The sequence below is a fragment of the Hyla sarda genome, chromosome 9, assembly GCF_029499605.1.
Source record: "Hyla sarda isolate aHylSar1 chromosome 9, aHylSar1.hap1, whole genome shotgun sequence".
Taxonomy (NCBI): domain Eukaryota; kingdom Metazoa; phylum Chordata; class Amphibia; order Anura; family Hylidae; genus Hyla; species Hyla sarda.
The window spans coordinates 169,585,356-169,603,578 of record NC_079197.1 but is presented as its reverse complement, the minus strand read 5'-3'; the positions used below and the strand labels follow the sequence as shown (position 1 = coordinate 169,603,578).

The 18,223-nt window shown below is 47.9% G+C and overlaps 1 protein-coding gene across 1 annotated transcript in view; it reads left to right on the top strand.

Moving 5' to 3' along the window:
• LOC130290555 (complement C4-like) overlaps positions 1-18,223 on the top strand; it is a gene marked incomplete in the record, with an annotated part of 80,850 nt that overhangs the window by 36,581 nt on the left and 26,046 nt on the right. The window contains 12 exon segments of the mRNA XM_056538343.1: positions 74-286; positions 372-423; positions 6,302-6,391; positions 6,610-6,813; positions 8,593-8,668; positions 9,075-9,231; positions 9,363-9,464; positions 9,544-9,712; positions 10,075-10,241; positions 12,882-13,034; positions 14,006-14,065; positions 16,607-16,697. Of these exon segments, the coding sequence (XP_056394318.1) occupies positions 74-286; positions 372-423; positions 6,302-6,391; positions 6,610-6,813; positions 8,593-8,668; positions 9,075-9,231; positions 9,363-9,464; positions 9,544-9,712; positions 10,075-10,241; positions 12,882-13,034; positions 14,006-14,065; positions 16,607-16,697 (1,534 nt within the window).

Genomic DNA, 18,223 nt, shown 5'->3' with positions numbered 1-18,223 from the left:
TCACTACAAAGAGCTAATTGGGCCAAAAAGATCATAATTTTCTAGATCTGCTTTCTCCTCTGTTCTGGTGCAGGTTAAGGTATCAATGGACAAGTCAGAAGATCTATGTAGCGCTACCACGGCTGATGGAGAGCCTATAGAAAGAATAGTCATAGTGCCGAACCGTTCCGCTATAGCTGTTCCATTTGTTGTGGTGCCCATCGGAAAGTCAAACCCAATGGTGACAGTGAAGGCTCTAGGTACAGACGGAGTAGCTGACATTGTAAAAAAGCCTCTCCGAATTTTGGTGAGATGATACATTCAACACTATGTAGACAATGTATGTTGTTCGGCTTTTCTTATTGTAATTAACTATATTATTATATTCTCAGAGGGAAGGTGTCTCGGTTCTTGAAGAAAAAACACATCTGATAGATCCTAAGGGTAAGAAGCAGGTTTTGGGTACTGGTACACAAAATATGATATTTCTGAATCCTGACTGTAACAAATAACAGGTGTGGACGCGCTGTGCGACTGAAACGGTTTGGCATTTGGTCACGCAGGGAGCAGAGTCTAAATACCCGGTAGAACTTCACACTTTATCCTGCTCCATGATGTGGGAGCTGGACGTCGGCTGCTAGTGGCCACCAGGTCATTCCACAAGTGTGATCCCGGTGTTGGCAGTGGCTGGTCCAGTAGACCAGAGGGTACCGGTCTGTGGCACTAGGAAAACAGGCAATTGATGTGGTCAGCAGGCCAGATCAAACACTGGCAAGACAGCACGGTACCAGGGATGAGGTGGAGACGAAGTCCAACCCAGCAGAGCTTGTGGCCTTAACAGTTATAAAGTCGGACGAGGCGGTGCCCAAATCCAATGAGGTGCATGAACAATGTTGAAAATAAGACAAGGATTGCACTCACCGTCCGTACAGCGTTTTATTGATAGTTGTCAGGCATAATGAGCTGGTACAAGAGCGTAGGCGGGGGACGTAACCGGGACAGACTGTTTCACGTTTGGTAACGCTTCTTTAATACCCTGCGCAAAACAAGAAAATGTAATACCCTGCGCAAAAAGGAGAAAATTGGGACTGCTAAATTGGGGCTAGTTAAGTACATTACAATGTGTATTTTTAAAGAGCATGTATTAAAGGAGAAGACCATGTATTAATGAGGAATCTGTGTGGTGGACTTCATTTTACATGGTATCTGGTTCACCATTGTAACTCCCAGCAGATACTGTATGTCTTTTCTCCTGTAAGATGTCTCTTCGTGGACTGGCAATGTTGAAAAGAAGACAAGGATTGCACTCACTGTCCGTACATCGTTTTATTGATAGTTGTCAGGCATAACGAGCTGGTACAAGAGCGGAGGATGTAACCGGGACAGACTGTTTCACGTTTAGTAACGCTTCTTCCAGCCGGTATACAGACTGTTTCACATTTGGTAACGCTTCTTCCAGCCGGTATTACGGCTGGATGAAGCGTTACCAAACATAAAACAGTCTGTACTGTACAACCGGGACAGACTGTTTCACGTTTAGTAACGCTTCTTCCAGCCGATTTACAGACTGTTTCACATTTGGTAACGCTTTTTCCAGCCGGTATACCAGCTGGAAGAAGCGTTATCAAACGTGAAACAGTCTGTACAGAACAACCGGGACAGACTGTTTCACGTTTAGTAACGCTTCTTCCAGCCGGTATACAGACTGTTTCACGTTTGGTAACGCTTCTTCCAGCCGGTATACCAGCTGGAAGAAGCGTTACCAAACGTGAAACAGTCTGTACTTGTCACGATTCGGCTTCCAGGTAGTGGATCCTCTGTGTCAGCGAGGGATTGGCGTGGACCGTGCTAGTGGACCGGTTCTAAGAGGCTACTGGTATTCACCAGAGCCCGCCGCAAAGCGGGATGGTCTTGCTGCGGCAGTAGCAACCAGGTCGTATCCACTAGCAACGGCTCTACCTCGCTGACTGCTGAGAAGGCGTGGGACAGAAGGACTAGGCAGAGGCAAGGTCAGACGTAGCAGAAGGTCGGGGGCAGGCGGCAAGGTTCGTAGTCAGGATGGGTAGCAGAAGTTCAGGTACACAGGCTTTGGACACACTAAACGCTTTCACTGGCACAAGGCAACAAGATCCGGCAAGGGAGTGCATGGGAGGAGGTCAGATAAAGGCAGGGAGCAGGTGGAAGCCAATTAAGCTAATTGGGCCAGGCACCAATCATTGGTGCACTGGCCCTTTAAGTCTCAGAGAGCTGGCGCGCGCGCGCCCTAGAGAGCGGAGCCGCGCGCGCCAGCACATGACAGCAGGGGGCCGGGACGGGTAAGTGACCTGGGATGCGACTCGCGAGCGGGCGCGTCCCGCTGTGCGAATCGCATCCCCAACGGCCAAGACAGTGCAGCACTCCCGGTCAGCGGGACTGACCGGGGCGCTGCAGGGAGAAAGACGCCGTGAGCGCTCCGGGGAGGAGCGGGGACCCGGAGCGCTAGGCGTAACAGTACCCCCCCCCTTAGGTCTCCCCTTCTCTTTGTCCGGTAACTGCCTCCCCTGGGATGAGGACACCGGGAAAGAATGGAGGGTTTCCTCAACGGCAGGCAGTACAGCAGGAGTGGGAATGGGGAGGGAGGGCAGAGGGAGAGGCCTGGCATGGGGCAGTGTGACACCAGGACGGGGGCCATGGGGAGGCACAGAGGCTTGCCTGACGGGACTGGGAGGGGGGGAGAGGCACTTCCTGTGGCAGGCAGAGTCCCAGTTCCTGATCTCCCCGGTGGTCCAATCAATGGTGGGGGAATGAAGCCGGAGCCAAGGCAGACCGAGGAGGACCTCAGAGGTACAGTTGGGGAGAATGAAGAACTCAATCCTCTCAAGATGGGGTCCAATAGACATGAGGAGGGGCTCTGTGCGGTAACGCACGGTGCAGTCCAATCTGGCTCCGTTGACCGCGGAAATGTAGAGCGGCTTGACGAGACGGGTCACCGGGATGCTGAATTTATTAACAAACGACTCCAAAATAAAATTTCCAGAGGCACCGGAGTCCAAGCAGGCCACGGCTGAGAGGGAGGAGTTGGCTGAAGAAGAAATCCGCACGGGTACCGTGAGACGTGGAGGAGCAGACTTGGAACCAAGAGACGCCACACCCACGTGAGCTGGGTGCGTGCGTGCGTTTCCCAGGCGTGGAGGACGGATAGGGCAATCCACCAAGAAATGCTCGGTACTGGCACAGTAAAGACAGAGATTTTCTTCTCTACGGCGATTCCTCTCTTCCTGGGTCAGGCGAGACCGATCCACTTGCATGGCCTCCTCGGCGGGAGGCCCAGGCGAAGACTGCAAAGGATGCTGTGGGAGAGGTGCCCAGAGATCTAAGTCTTTTTCCTGGCGGAGCTCTTGGTGTCGCTCAGAAAAACGCATGTCAATGCGGATAGCCAAATGGATGAGTTCTTGGAGGTTGGCAGGAATCTCTCGTGCGGCCAGCACATCCTTGATGCGACTGGATAGGCCTTTTTTAAAGGTCGCGCAGAGAGCCTCATTATTCCAGGAAAGTTCAGAAGCAAAAGTACGGAATTGTATGGCGTACTCGCCAACGGAAGAATTACCCTGGACCAGGTTCAACAGGGCAGTCTCGGCAGAAGAAGCTCGGGCTGGCTCCTCGAAGACACTCCGGAGTTCAGCGAAGAAGGCCTGGACTGTGGCTGTGGCAGGATCATTGCGGTCCCAGAGCGGTGTGGCCCAAGACAAGGCCTTTCCTGAAAGAAGGCTTACTACGAACGCCACCTTAGACCGTTCTGAAGGAAACAAGTCCGACAACATCTCCATATGCAGGGAACACTGAGACAAAAATCCACGGCAGAGTTTAGAGTCCCCATCAAATTTGTCCGGCAGGGACAAGCGGAGGTTAGGAGCAGCCACTCGCTGCGGAGGAGGTGCAGGAGCTGGCGGAGGAGATGGTTGCTGCTGTAGCAGAGGCAGAAGTTGCTGTAACATGGCGGTCAACTGCGACAGCTGCTGTCCTTGTTGGGCAATCTGCTGCGATTGCTGAGCGACCACCGTGGGAAGATCAGCGAGACTTGGCAGCGGCACCTCAGCGGGATCCATGGCCGGATCTACTGTCACGATTCGGCTTCCAGGTAGTGGATCCTCTGTGTCAGCGAGGGATTGGCGTGGACCGTGCTAGTGGACCGGTTCTAAGAGGCTACTGGTATTCACCAGAGCCCGCCGCAAAGCGGGATGGTCTTGCTGCGGCAGTAGCAACCAGGTCGTATCCACTAGCAACGGCTCTACCTCGCTGACTGCTGAGAAGGCGTGGGACAGAAGGACTAGGCAGAGGCAAGGTCAGACGTAGCAGAAGGTCGGGGGCAGGCGGCAAGGTTCGTAGTCAGGATGGGTAGCAGAAGTTCAGGTACACAGGCTTTGGACACACTAAACGCTTTCACTGGCACAAGGCAACAAGATCCGGCAAGGGAGTGCATGGGAGGAGGTCAGATAAAGGCAGGGAGCAGGTGGAAGCCAATTAAGCTAATTGGGCCAGGCACCAATCATTGGTGCACTGGCCCTTTAAGTCTCAGAGAGCTGGCGCGCGCGCGCCCTAGAGAGCGGAGCCGCGCGCGCCAGCACATGACAGCAGGGGGCCGGGACGGGTAAGTGACCTGGGATGCGACTCGCGAGCGGGCGCGTCCCGCTGTGCGAATCGCATCCCCAACGGCCAAGACAGTGCAGCGCTCCCGGTCAGCGGGACTGACCGGGGCGCTGCAGGGAGAAAGACGCCGTGAGCGCTCCGGGGAGGAGCGGGGACCCGGAGCGCTAGGCGTAACAGTACTGTACAACCGGGACAGACTGTTTCACATTTAGTAACGCTTCTTCCAGCCGGTATACCGACTGTTTCACGTTTGGTAAAGCTTCTTCCAGCCGGTATACCGGCTGGAAGAAGCGTTACCAAACGTGAAACAGTCTGTCCCGGTTACGTCCTCCGCCTCCGCTCTTGTACCACCTCGTTATGCCTGACAACTATCAATAAACCGTTGTACGGACGGTGAGTGCAATCCTTGTCTTATTTTTAACATTGTTCATGCACTTCATTGGATTTGTCCACCGCCTCGTCCGACATTATACTCCGGGAATCCCCACGCTATCCACATCAGTCACCTGTCTAATTGAAGCCTTAGTCTTGTAGTGCACCGGACTACCTTCCCTCCATCATTCACAGATCTTCGTGGACTGGGCCTAGGCTGACATGTAGCTACTAGGGATGTAAGAAAAAAATCGATTCTCGCGATAATCGCGATTTTTTTCATTTGCCGATACTGAATCGATTCAAAATATTTTTGAATCGATTCTTTTAGGGATGTGGAATTTTTATCTCCTGACGCCCGGAGCAGCATGTCCCCGGCATCAGGAGATAAAAGTCCCGGGCAGGCCGGATCTGACACGGAGTCGCTGTGGGTGTATGGAGCGGGCTCCGACTCGTGCCCGCTCTGTACTATGCGACCCCCGGCTGATTTCAGTAGCCGGGGGCCGCCGCTAATAGCCAGCATGCGGCGATCGCCGCGGCTGGCTATTAAAGGAGTACTCCGGTGCACACTTTCCTCATGTTATCCCGTCCGGGCTGCAAAATAAAAGAAAACGCACTTTCTCTTACCTGCCAACGAGCCCCCGGAGCTCCGGTACACTCCGGTACAGGTGTTCGGTCCCCGTGCTGTATTCTTCTTACTTCCTGTTAGCCCGGCACGTCACACGGAGCTTCAGCCTATCACCGACTGCAGCGATGTCCCGTCTCGGCTGGTGATAGGCTGAAGCTCCATGTGACGTGCCGGGCTAACAGGAAGTAAGAAGAATACAGCCCGGGGACCCAACACCTGTACCGGAGCTCCGGGGGCTCGTTGGCAGGTAAGATAAAGTGCGTTTTCTTTTATTTTGCAGCCCGGACGGGATAACATGAGAAAAGTGTGCACCGGAGTACTAGATCGCCGCTGTCAAAGCTGACAGCGGCGTCTATTGGGATCTATGAATGCTCCCAGGTGGGCGATGTATCGGGATATATCGCGATGTATCGTCACCTAGACGGTATCGCGATATATCGGGATATATCGAATCGCCACACTGGTATCGCGATTCGAATCGAATCGCCAAATTCTTGGCGATTCACACCCCTAGTAGCTACTGCATGTGAAAATATTTGTTTTGTTTCCTCCATGGAAGGATCTCGGTGAAGACAGATCACCTTGAACAAAATGCAACTTGCATGTCTAGCCTTGTTGTGTGGTTATAGAAAAAAAAAATAAGGTTAGAACCTTCTATAATGGGTGTTCACCATTATATTCTCATGTATCTTGCAGACAGAAACAGAAATGAGTTGACAGTTGACGAGGACCTGCCGTCCAATATGATACCGGATGGAGATTTCCGCTCGAGTATAATGATAAGTGGTGAGTAGAGTAATGATGGACTCCGATCGTTCTATCATCATGAATGGTATTGTGTAGCTCGCTCCTACCTCTTCAACGGGTATAGACAGAAGTGACATCTGCTTGTTTTTGTCTTTCCTCACACCTAGGCTTCATCTACTAAGTAGATTATACATTACGCATTGGACAAAAATATAATTTTTAACAGTATTTTTATTATGTCTTATTTCCTCCCACAGTGGATTCTCCAATGAATACCATAAACAACTCCCTGAGTAGTGATGGGGTTAGTAGACTCATCCGTGTTCCATATGGCTGCGCTGAGCAAACTATGATTTCCACGGCTCCTGGAGTCTATGCCCTTCGCTACCTGGATCACACCAATAAGTGGACGCAGCTACCACCTGACCGCAAAGACATGGGGCTGGAGAACATGAACAATGGTATTTCCATATGTCTTTATGGAAGGTGTTGCATGATACAGATACATACAGTATGACCGTCATACTGTCATATAGTCATGCAAAGTGGAAATGTTGTAGTAATATGTTTCGAACCCTGTCCAACTGTCCATGGCCATCATAACTTGTTCTGCAGGAGAACAGTTATAACCAAATTAGAACTTCATGTCAATTGTGCCCATATGAACCCCATTACACCTTTTGTCAAGATGACACAAAAAAAAAACAAAAAAAAAAGAAGAGACTTAAAATTTATAGTAGCCCGGCTTCAGAGTCCAAATACCAAAATTGGCAGTGGGCATATCCAGAAGATGTGGTTTTACTGTATTGCTTACTCATATAGCTTCATGGCACCTACTATAAACCATATAAATGGTGGAATCCAGACGGGAGATAAGAAAGAATGAAGCACTCACCAGGTCATTTTTTGGGAATTGCAAGCCTCTTTATTGCATATCAGCCAGCAGCGTTCCTACATGTGCGGGAGAGCGTACAGGTGGAGCGAGGTGGGGGAGTGGGTTGGGTCACAGTCCGTATCGCGCACTAAGCGCTTCGTCAGGCCCCTAAGGGCCTGACGAAGCGCTCAGGGCACGATACGGACCGTGGCCCAACCCACTTCCACACCTCGCTTCCCTAAGGGGCCTGACGAAGCGCTTAGTGCGCGATACGGACCGTCACCCAACCCACTCCCCCACCTCGCTCCCCTAAGGGGCCTGACGAAGCGCTTAGTGCGCGATATGGACCGTGGCCCAACCCACTTCCCCACCTCGCTCCCCTAAGGGGCCTGACAAAGCGCTTAGTGCGTGATACGGACTGTCGCCCAACCCACTCCCCCACCTCGATCCCCTAAGGGGCCTGACGAAGCGTTTAGTGCGCGATACGGACTGTCGTCCAACCCACTCCCCCACCTCGATCCCCTAAGGGGCCTGACGAAGTGCATAGTGCGTGATACAGACCGTCGTCCAACCCACTCCCCCACCTCGCTCCCCTAAGGGGCCTGACGAAGCGCTTAGTGTGCGATACGGACTGTCGCCCAACCCACTCCCCCACCTCGCTCTCCTAAGGGGCCTGATGAAGCGCTTAGTGTGCGATACGAACCGTCGACCAACCCACCCCCCACCTCACTCCCCTAAGGGGCCTGATGAAGATCTTAGTGTGTGATAAGGACCATCGCCCAACCCACTCCCCCACCTCGCTCCCCTAAGGGGCCTGACGAAGAGCTTAGTGCGCTATACGGACTGTCGCCCAACCCACTCCCCCACCTCGATCCCCTAAGGGGCCTGACGAAGCGCTTAGTGCGTGATAAGGACCGTCGCCCAACCCACTCCCCCACCTCGCTCCCCTAAGGGGCCTGACGAATCGCTTAGTGTGCGATACGGACCGTCGACCAACCCACTCCTCCACCTCGCTCCCCTAAGGGGCCTGAGGAAGCTCTTAGTGCGTGATACGGACCGTCGCCCAACCCACTCCCCCACCCCGCTCCACCTGTCCGCTCTCCCACACATGTAGGAATGCTGCTGGCTGATATGTAATAAAGAAGCTTGCGATTCCTGAAAAAAGACCTGGTGAGTGCTTCATTCTTTCTAATCTCCTGTTTGGATTTTACTTTGGATAGTCATATGTGAGCACCGGGAGGGTCATTATACCAGGAAATCCTAGCGGGATATACTATAGTGAAGTTGCAGTGCCGGGTATCATCTGTCTTGGACTGCATATAAATGGTGGCTCCATTGTACAAATAAACTGTTTTGCTGCCCCCAGGATACGCCAGGATCTTGCAGTACAGAAAGACAGATGGATCCTATGGTGCGTGGCTGCACAGACCAAGTAGTACATGGTAAGTTGGAGACATCTTCAAGTAGTAACCTTTTATTGTCTGGAGTCCTCTCTATTTTTGTCTTATTTGAGAGGACATCTTGCTTACAACAATCCACAGCAACTTTGGTTTTCCTAAAGAGACAAAGTAGGGTGCCATGTTCTTGATGACATCATCAGGTCTTCTATGGAAATATGTAATCCTGGCATTACTCCAAATACTGAGCAAAGATGAAATAGGATTTGGTGAAATATAAAGATCCTTAGTTTTTGTCCTGACACCACTTGTAATTTTAATCGTCATTACCTGTACCCCAGGGGCCACAGTTTGAATATCATATTGAAAAAGTGCAAACTTTTACCTTCACATGCAAAGGGTGTGCAATGGTTCTCCGGTCGTCTACATAAAAACTCTTGGTATATTTTAGGCTGACAGCTTTTGTAGTAAAAGTCATGTCCCTCTGCCGTAAATATATTGAGGTTGATGTGGAAGAAATCCGCAGATCTGCCCTATATCTCACGACAAAACAAAGTGACACAGGAGCTTTCCTGGAGACCAATGCAGTGATCCACAAAGATATGATGGTAACATGGAATTGGACACTTGTCCTACATTCTGTCATTTTTCTAACTTGCTTCTTCCTCTTTTGGTCACGTAAAATGTTCAAAAAGTAAAAAATCATGTTATTCTTATTTTTTTAAATCAAACTGACTAGGGTGGTATTGCGAAGAATACAGCAGATGTGTCCCTTACGGCCTATGTGTTGGTGGCTCTCCATCACGCCAAGGATGCTATGCCTGAAGATGATACCAAAGTGGTATGTAGGCTTTTACCACTTCATTTTTCCATCTTCCTTTCATATGTATGGGTAACATAAACTCTTTCATCACTTTCAGAAAAACAGTATTGCTAAAGCCATAGACTACCTCCGCTCTATACTGAACAATGTCAAAGAGCCATACTCCCAGGCCGTCACTGCTTATGCCCTCAATCTTGCTTCCAGTGACTCCCTTTTGAAGGAAAAAGCCTATACCAATCTCATGTTTACTGCACAGCATGATCGCAGTAAGTAGCACACTCACTTAGAAATAGTGTAAGGGCAGGGTCACATGGGGCAAATGCGCAGGGTATTTCACGCTGCGGATGCTCCAACAGCAGTCACAGAGGGGCTGCAGACGAGCTCTCAGCTGCGGCCGAGTAGCTCTGTTTGTCCACTAGTAGTGGCGGATTTCCCGCTGCACTAATCCATCGCTATGAGCGGACACACACAGCTACCAGGCCGCAGCTCACTCTGCAGCCCCTCTGTGACTGCTGTTGGAGCATCCGCAACGTGAAATACGCTGCAAATGCATCCCATGTGACCCTGCCCTTACAAAATCCTGGGGGATACATGGGAAAAGAAACATTCAATATTTTTTTTATCATAGATAAGAATACGGTTCACTTTGGACCAAAGGGGACTGCACTTGCTGTTGAAGCCACATCGTATGCATTACTTACTGCCCTACTCCAAGGAGATCTGCCTAATGCCAAGAAGATATACGTCTGGTTGTCAGAGCAAGAGAACTATGGTGGAGGATTTAAATCTACCCAGGTTAGTCTTAAGAAAGGACCAACATGAGCAATGACAAATAAATGCAACCTTCTTATTGGCTACTACTTGGATTGGCCCAGTTTCACAAAAAACATCCTTTTACCGTGAAAACAGAGGTCGACTTAGTTATGTGTGCATGTGAATGTGCCAAGGTCAAGGGTTAGTGTTTGGAAATCCATGTGGGCTAAAGCCTCAGAAAGGTTTTGGAGATACTGGGGCAAGATGTGGTCATGAGGGAATTGATCCACCAAATTTGCCTATAGGACTGATCCATTGTTACTTCTTATAATAGAATACAAACCATTAAAGTGTACCTGTCGTCAACAAAAACGTTTTATATAATGCAAATAATACCATTATATGTATATTTGTAATATACATTGGTTAAAAAAATGTGCATATTTTTGTCCCTACAGCTATTGTTTGTGTGTCTCTATGAGGAGTCCAAATACAGGAAGTGAGGGGTCAATCAAGCAGGGCTCTGTACAATGAGTACAAACGGGGCTCTGTACACTGAAGACAAGCAGTGCTCTGTACAATGAGGACAAGCGGCGCTCTGTACACTGAGGACAAGCAGGGCTATGTACACTGAGGACATGCAGGGTTCAGTACACTGAGGACAAGCAGGGCTCTTTACACTGAGGACAAGCAGAGCTCTGTACACTGAGGACAAGCAGGGCTCTGTACACTGAGGACAAGCAGGGCTCTGTACACTGAGGACAAGCAGGGCTCTGTACAATGAGGACAAGCAGGGCTCTGTACAATGAGGACCAGCAGGGCTCTGTACACTGAGGACAAGCAGGGCTCTGTACATGAGGACAAGCAGGGCTCAGTACACTGAAGACAAGCAGGGCTCTGTACACTGAAGACAAGCAGGGCTCTGTACACTGAGGACAAGCAGGGCTCTGTACAATGAGGACAAGTGGCGCTCTGTACACTGAGGACAAGCAGAGCTCTGTACACTGAGGACAAGCAGGGTTCTGTACACTGAAGACAAGCAGGGCTCTGTACAATGAGGACAAGCAGGGCTCTGTACACTGAGGACAAGCAGAGCTCTGTACACTGAGGACAAGCAGGGCTCTGTACAATGAGGACAAGCTGGGTCTGTACACTGAGGACCAGCAGGGCTCTGTACACTGAGGACAAGCAGGGCTCTGTACACTGAAGACAAGCAGGGCTCTGTACACCGGAGGACAAGCAGGGCTTTGTACACTGAGGACAAGCAGGGCTCTGTACACTGAGGACAAACGAGGCTCTGTACACTGAGGACAAGCAGGGCTCTGTACATTGTGGACAAGAGGGGCTCTGTACACTGAGGACAAGCGGGGCTCTGTACACTGAGGACAAGCGGGGCTCTGTACACTGAGGACAAACAGGGCTCTGTACACTGAGGACAATCAGGGCTCTGTACACTGAGGCTCTATGACATACCCCCCGGCTCACACGGCAGGCTGATTGACAAGCCAGGAGTCTGCACAGATCCCTGCTTCTCCTGCCCTCACTTCCTGTATTTGGACTCATCATAGAGACACACAGGCAACAGCTGCAGAGACAGTATATTTTCACCCAATACATATGGAATGGTATTATCTACATTATATCAAAAGTTTTTGTTGGTGACAGGTACACTTTAAGGAAACATTCGTGTTTTCTTAGGTTTGCTAGAGACAAATCCAGTCCATATGCCCTCCTTATCCGCTCATTCCCCTTCATCCATCTCCTCCCCTCCATGCTTGAACTTGATGGACATTTGTTTTTTTTTTTTGTTTTTTTCCTACCATACTTACTAAATGTACTAGATTTTAAGGGCTATAACTAAGTTGGTTTGGTAACAACAGGGTTGAGAATGTTGGCACAGGGCGTGCCCTGTGCCAACATTCTCTACCCTGTTGTTACCAAACCAACTTAGTTATAGCCCTTAATATATAATATTTAGTTAGCATTTTCTATATAGCCCTTGACATTTAGTTAGCATGATAAATTACATCATACTGGAATCTCTATAGTTTTGTACTCCGGAGCGCTGGGCAGGAGGAACCTTAGGCTTGATTGTGCCCAAAACAGATAATTCTACCTTGTTATGTACCATATTGTGCCCAAATAAAACTGTGTATAATTTCCCTCTTCAGGAGCCCAATTTAAAATCAATTGGGTTAAAGGGGTACTCCGGTGGAATTTCTTTTATTTTTTTTTTATTTTTTTTAAATCAACTGTTGCCAGAAAGTTAAACAGATTTGTAAATTACTCCTATAAAAAAATCTTAATCCTTCCAGTACTTATTATACTTTTTAGCTGCTGAATACTACAGAGGAAATTATTTTATTTTTGGAACACAATGCTCTCTGCTGACCTCTGCTGTCCATTTTAGGAACTGTCCAGAGTAGGAGAAAATCCCCATAGCAAACATATGCTGCTCTGGACAGTTCCTAAAAATGGACAGAGATGTCAGCAGAGAGCACTGTGTTCCAAAAAGAAAATAATTTCCTCTGTAGTATTCAGCAGCTAATAAGTACAGGAAGGATTACGATTTTGTAATAGAAGTAATGTGCAAATCTGTTACACTTTCGGGCACCAGTTGATTAAAAAAAAAGTTTTCCACAGGAGTACCCCTTAAGTGACGGCATTTTACTCCACCTCCAGGACACGGTGATGGCGCTGGAGGCTCTCTCTGAATATTGGATCAAGACTGACACAGGTGACGTAGATGAATTACGGGTGGAAATCAACTCCCTGGAGAAATCTCTGAAGCAGGACATCACACTGCGAAGCGGGGAGAGCTCTCAGGAGGAGCTGGTGAGATCCGAGGATGGTCATTGGGGATTGCTATATCGCTATTATGTGAAGTATAGGAATCCAGAAAGAGGTAAAATCCCTTCCCAGACTTAGCTTCCTAGGGACTTTGGTTGATAGTGGGGTTTTTTTTTGTCCACTTCCTGGGCCCCTCCAGATTTCCAGACTAGTCCAGATCAGCACAGGTGCTGAAGACAGATGTTCATTGAGCTTTCAAACTAGACGAGATTCAGTATGCAAGTCAGGCTGTAAGGAACCTGCAACACTGGGGGCTGCAGACTTAAAGGGGTACTCCGCTGCTCAGCGTTTGGAACAAACTGTTCCGAACGCTAGAGCTGGGAGCTTTTTTCCTGGATAACCCTTTTAAATCCTGCTTGTCCAGCACTAACTATACATAAAACTTCCCTGTCTATACAGGTGGCTTACTACTAGCCACCCAAAACAACAGTCAACAAATGTGTTCCTCACACAGGTAATAAAGGGGTACTCCGCTGCTCAGCGTTTGGAACAAACTTCCGAATGTTGGAGTCGGGAGCTCATGATGTCATAGCCCCGCCCCCTCATGATGTCATGCCTCGCCCCCTCAATGCAAGTCTATGGGAGGGGGAACTGATGAGTAACCAAACCACAGCCGTTATGCCCCCTCCCATAGACATGAATGGAGGTAGCGTGGCGTGACCTCACAACCACGGCCGCCTGAACTCAGCGTTCTGAACAAAAATGTACAGAACGCTGGGGTGGCGTCCGTAGATCGCGGGGGGGGTCCCAGCAGCCGGACCCCCCTTGATCAGATATCTTATCCCCTATCGTTTGGATAAGGAGTAAGATGTCTTGGGACAGAATACCCCTTTAATTTCTTAAAGTCCCGGTCAACCCAATGACAACCCTATGATACTTTCTGTAATACAACTGGATCCGTAAGAATCAAGTGTGTACAATAGAATATTAGACGCTCTTTATTCTTTGTTTTGTAGAGATCGATGGGGACTAAATTCAGGGTGAAAATATATGGAAAAGGAACCGGAGTCTTAAAAGTAAGTTTTGGAAAAACTATTCTATACATGTGAGATACATGGTGGGGCCCAGGACAATAGATGGGAACCACATTATAAGCTCTGGGGTCACTCTTGGCTAATCTGACATATGGGCAGGGGCTGTACTCATGGGCAAGGCCTTGAAATTTTACATAATTTATGGTAATTCATGCACAGCAGTATGTCAGGATCAGGACTGAAAATTGTAGAAGTGTGTATGAATGCGTTACATTTCTCCCATGATGCCTCACTTCATTTCCCTTTTATAAAGCTACGAGCTTAGTACCCAGTGTCACCCGGTCTTTCTACTTTAACCCAAATGTAATAATGATGCTCTTGATGCAATAATGATGCTCTCATATCGGTCCTTCTATCCTATCCTCATATCCTAACCCAGTGTTTCCCAACCAGTGTGCCTCCAGCTGTTGCAAAACTACAACTCCCAGCATGCACAGACAGGCTTTGGCTGTCCGGGCATGCTGGGAGTTGTAGTTTTGCAACAGCTGGAGGCACACTGGTTGGGAAACACTGTCCTAACCTCTTATGCCCATCCTCATATCCAGTCCTTATATCCCGTCCTTATATCCCGTCCTCATATTCCGTCCTCATATTCCGTCCTCATTATCCCGTCCTCAATATCCCATCCTCAATATCCCGTCCTTATATCCCGTCCTCATATCCCGTCCTCATATCCCGTCCTCATATCCCGTCCTCATATCCCGTCCTCATATCTCGTCCTCATATCCCGTCCTTATAACCCGTCCTCATATCTCGTCCTCATAACCCGTCCTCATATCTCGTCCTCATATCCGGTCCTCATAACCCGTCTTTATATCCCGTCCTCATATCCCGTCTTTATATCCCGTCCTCATATCCCGTCCTCATATCCCGTCCTCATATCCCGTTCTCATATCCCGTCCTCCTATCCCGTCCTCCTATCCCGTCCTCATATCCCGTTCTCATATGCCGTCTTTATATCCCGTCCTCATATCCCGTTCTCATATCCCGTCCTCCTATCCCGTCCTCCTATCCCGTCCTCATATCCCGTCCTCATATCCCGTCCTCATATCCCGTCCTCATATCCCGTTCTCATATCCCGTCCTCCTATCCCGTCCTCCTATCCCGTCCTCATATCCCGTCCTCATATCCCGTCCTCATATCCCGTCCTCATATCCCGTCCTTATATCCCGTTCTCATATCCCGTCCTCCTATCCCGTCCTCATATCCCGTCCTCATATCCCGTCCTCATATCCCGTCCTCATATCCCGTCCTTATATCCCGTCCTCTTATCCCGTCCTCCTATCCCGTCCTCCTATCCCGTCCTCCTATCCCGTCCTCATATCCCGTCCTCATATCCCGTCCTCCTATCCCGTCCTCCTATCCCGTCCTTATATCCCGACCTTATATCCCATCCTTATATCCCGACCTTATATCCCATCCTCATATCCCATCCTTATATCCCATCCTTATATCCCGACCTTATATCCCATCCTTATATCCCGTCCTCATAAACCATCCTCATATCCCGTCCTCATATCCCGTCCTTATATCCCATCCTTATATCCCATCCTTATATCCCGTCCTTATATCCCGTCCTCATATCCCATCCTCATATCCCATCCTTATATCCCGACCTTATATCCCATCCTTATATCCCATCCTTATATCCCGACCTTATATCCCGTCCTCATATCCCGTCCTCATATCCCGTCCTCATATCTCGTCCTCATATCCCGTCCTTATATCCCGTCCTCATATCCCGTCCTTATATCCCGTCCTTATATCCCGTCCTTATATCCCGTCCTCATATCCCGTCCTTATATCCCGTCCTTATATCCCGTCCTCATATCCCGTCCTTATATCCCGTCCTTATATCCCGTCCTGATATCCCGTCCTGATATCCCGTCCTTTTATCCCGACCTTATATCCCGACCTTATATCCTATCCTTATATCCCGTCCTTATATCCCGACCTTATATCCCGACCTCATATCCCGACCTCATATCCCGACCTCATATCCCGACCTCATATCCCGTCCTCATATCCCGTCCTCATATCCCGTCCTTATATCCCGTCCTTATATCCCGTCCTCATATCCCGTCCTCATATCCCGTCCTTATATCCCGTCCTTATATCCCATCCTTATATCCCATCCTTATATCCCGACCTTATATCCCATCCTTATATCCCATCCTTATATCCCGTCCTTATATCCCATCCTTATATCCCATCCTTATATCCCATCCTTATATCCCATCCTTATATCCCATCCTTATATCCCGACCTTATATCCCGTCCTCATTTCCGTTATCGGCAGGATTTATAAAAGTCCTGGGTAATCTCTGCAGCCCAAAAGGCTGCTATTTGATATCGTTGAACCTTACCAAAGCTTCCTAGATCAGGAATGGAATGTGAGAATTGCAGTGAAGACTGACTTACATAGGTTAGAAATGTCCTTAGACACATGAGATGTCTTCTGGTTGCAGGACACAATAAATATACTTTCTGCTATCTCACTATGTGGTATTAATCTTCCGGTAGGTTCTGAAGATGTATAACATCATCCAGTTGGAGGACACGACCTGCTCACAGCTGGATCTCACCATAAAGGTGCACGGTAATATTAATGCAGGTGAGTTGTTCGTGGTGACGCCTTGTGATTTATATGACTTAGGGGGTGCAGGAATCTCTTGCTGAATATGGGACTTTTTAGAGGAAATCAAATATGAGACTTAAAGGGGTACTCCGGTGGAAAACATTTATTTATTTTTTTTAAATCAACTGGTGCCAGAAAGTTAAACAGATTTGTAAATTATTTCTATTAAAAAATCTTAATCCTTCCAGTATTTATCAGCAGCTGTATAATACAGAGGAATTTATTTTCTTTTTTTAATTTCTTTTCTGTCTGTCCACGGTGCTCTCTGCTGACCCCTCTGTCCATGTCAGGAACTGTCCAGAGCAGCATAGGTTTTCTATGGGGGATTGTTCCTGCTCTGGTCAGTTCCTGACATGGACAGAGGTGTCAGCAGAGAGCATCGTGGACAGATAGAAAAGAAATTGAAAAAGAAACGAACCTTCTCTGTATCATACAGCAGCTAATAAGTACTGGAAGGATTAAGATTTTTAAATAGAAGTAATTTACAAATCGGTTTAATTTTCTGGCATCAGTTGATAAAAAAAAAAAAATTCCACCGGAGTACCCCTTTAAGTGCTGACTCCCTCAACGTTGCAGTCAAAGGCTGTCTAGACATGCTGGGAGTTGTAGTTTTGCAACAGCTTGGTTGAGAAACATTACTCTATATGCAAACATATACACAATTTTTTTCTATATTTGTTGACTTTTTTATTCTCCTGACAAAAATTTAGGAAGGTGTCCATCAACCTGTCCCTTTCCAGCTGCAGCAAAACTACCACCACCAGCATTCCCTGGCAGCTGTTGGTTGCTTTTTCCAGAAACAGCGCCGCTCTTGTCATGCCTTAAAGGGGTATTCCAGGAAATGTTATATATATATATATATATATATATATATATATATATATATATATATATATATATATATATATATACACACATCTCAACTGGCTCCAGAAAGTGTAACAGATTTGTAAATTACTTCTATATAAAAAATCTTAATCCTTCCAATAATTATCAGCTGCTGAAGTTGAGTTGTTCTTTACTGTCTGGCAACAGTGCTCTCTGCTGACATCTCTGCTTGTCTCGGGAACTGCACAGAGTAGAAGAGGTTTGCTGTGGGGATTTGCTTCTACTCTGGACAGTTCCCAAGACACGTGTCATCAGAGAGCACTTAGATAGAAAAGAACAACTCAACTTCAGCAGCTCATAAATACTGAAAGGATTAAGATTTTTTTAATAGAAGTCATTTACAAATCTGTAAATGTGTATATATATATATATATATATATATATATAAATCCTGGATAACCCCTTTAAAGTGGAAAACTTTTTTTTTTAAATCAACTGGTGCCAGAAAGTTAAACAGATTTGTAAATTACTTCTATAAAAAATTCTTAATCCTTCCAGTACTTTTTAGGGGCTGTATGCTAAAGAGAAATCCAAAAAAGAAATGCATTTCCTCTGATGTCATGACCACAGTGCTCTCTGCTGACCTCTGCTGTCCATTTTAGGAACTGTCCAGA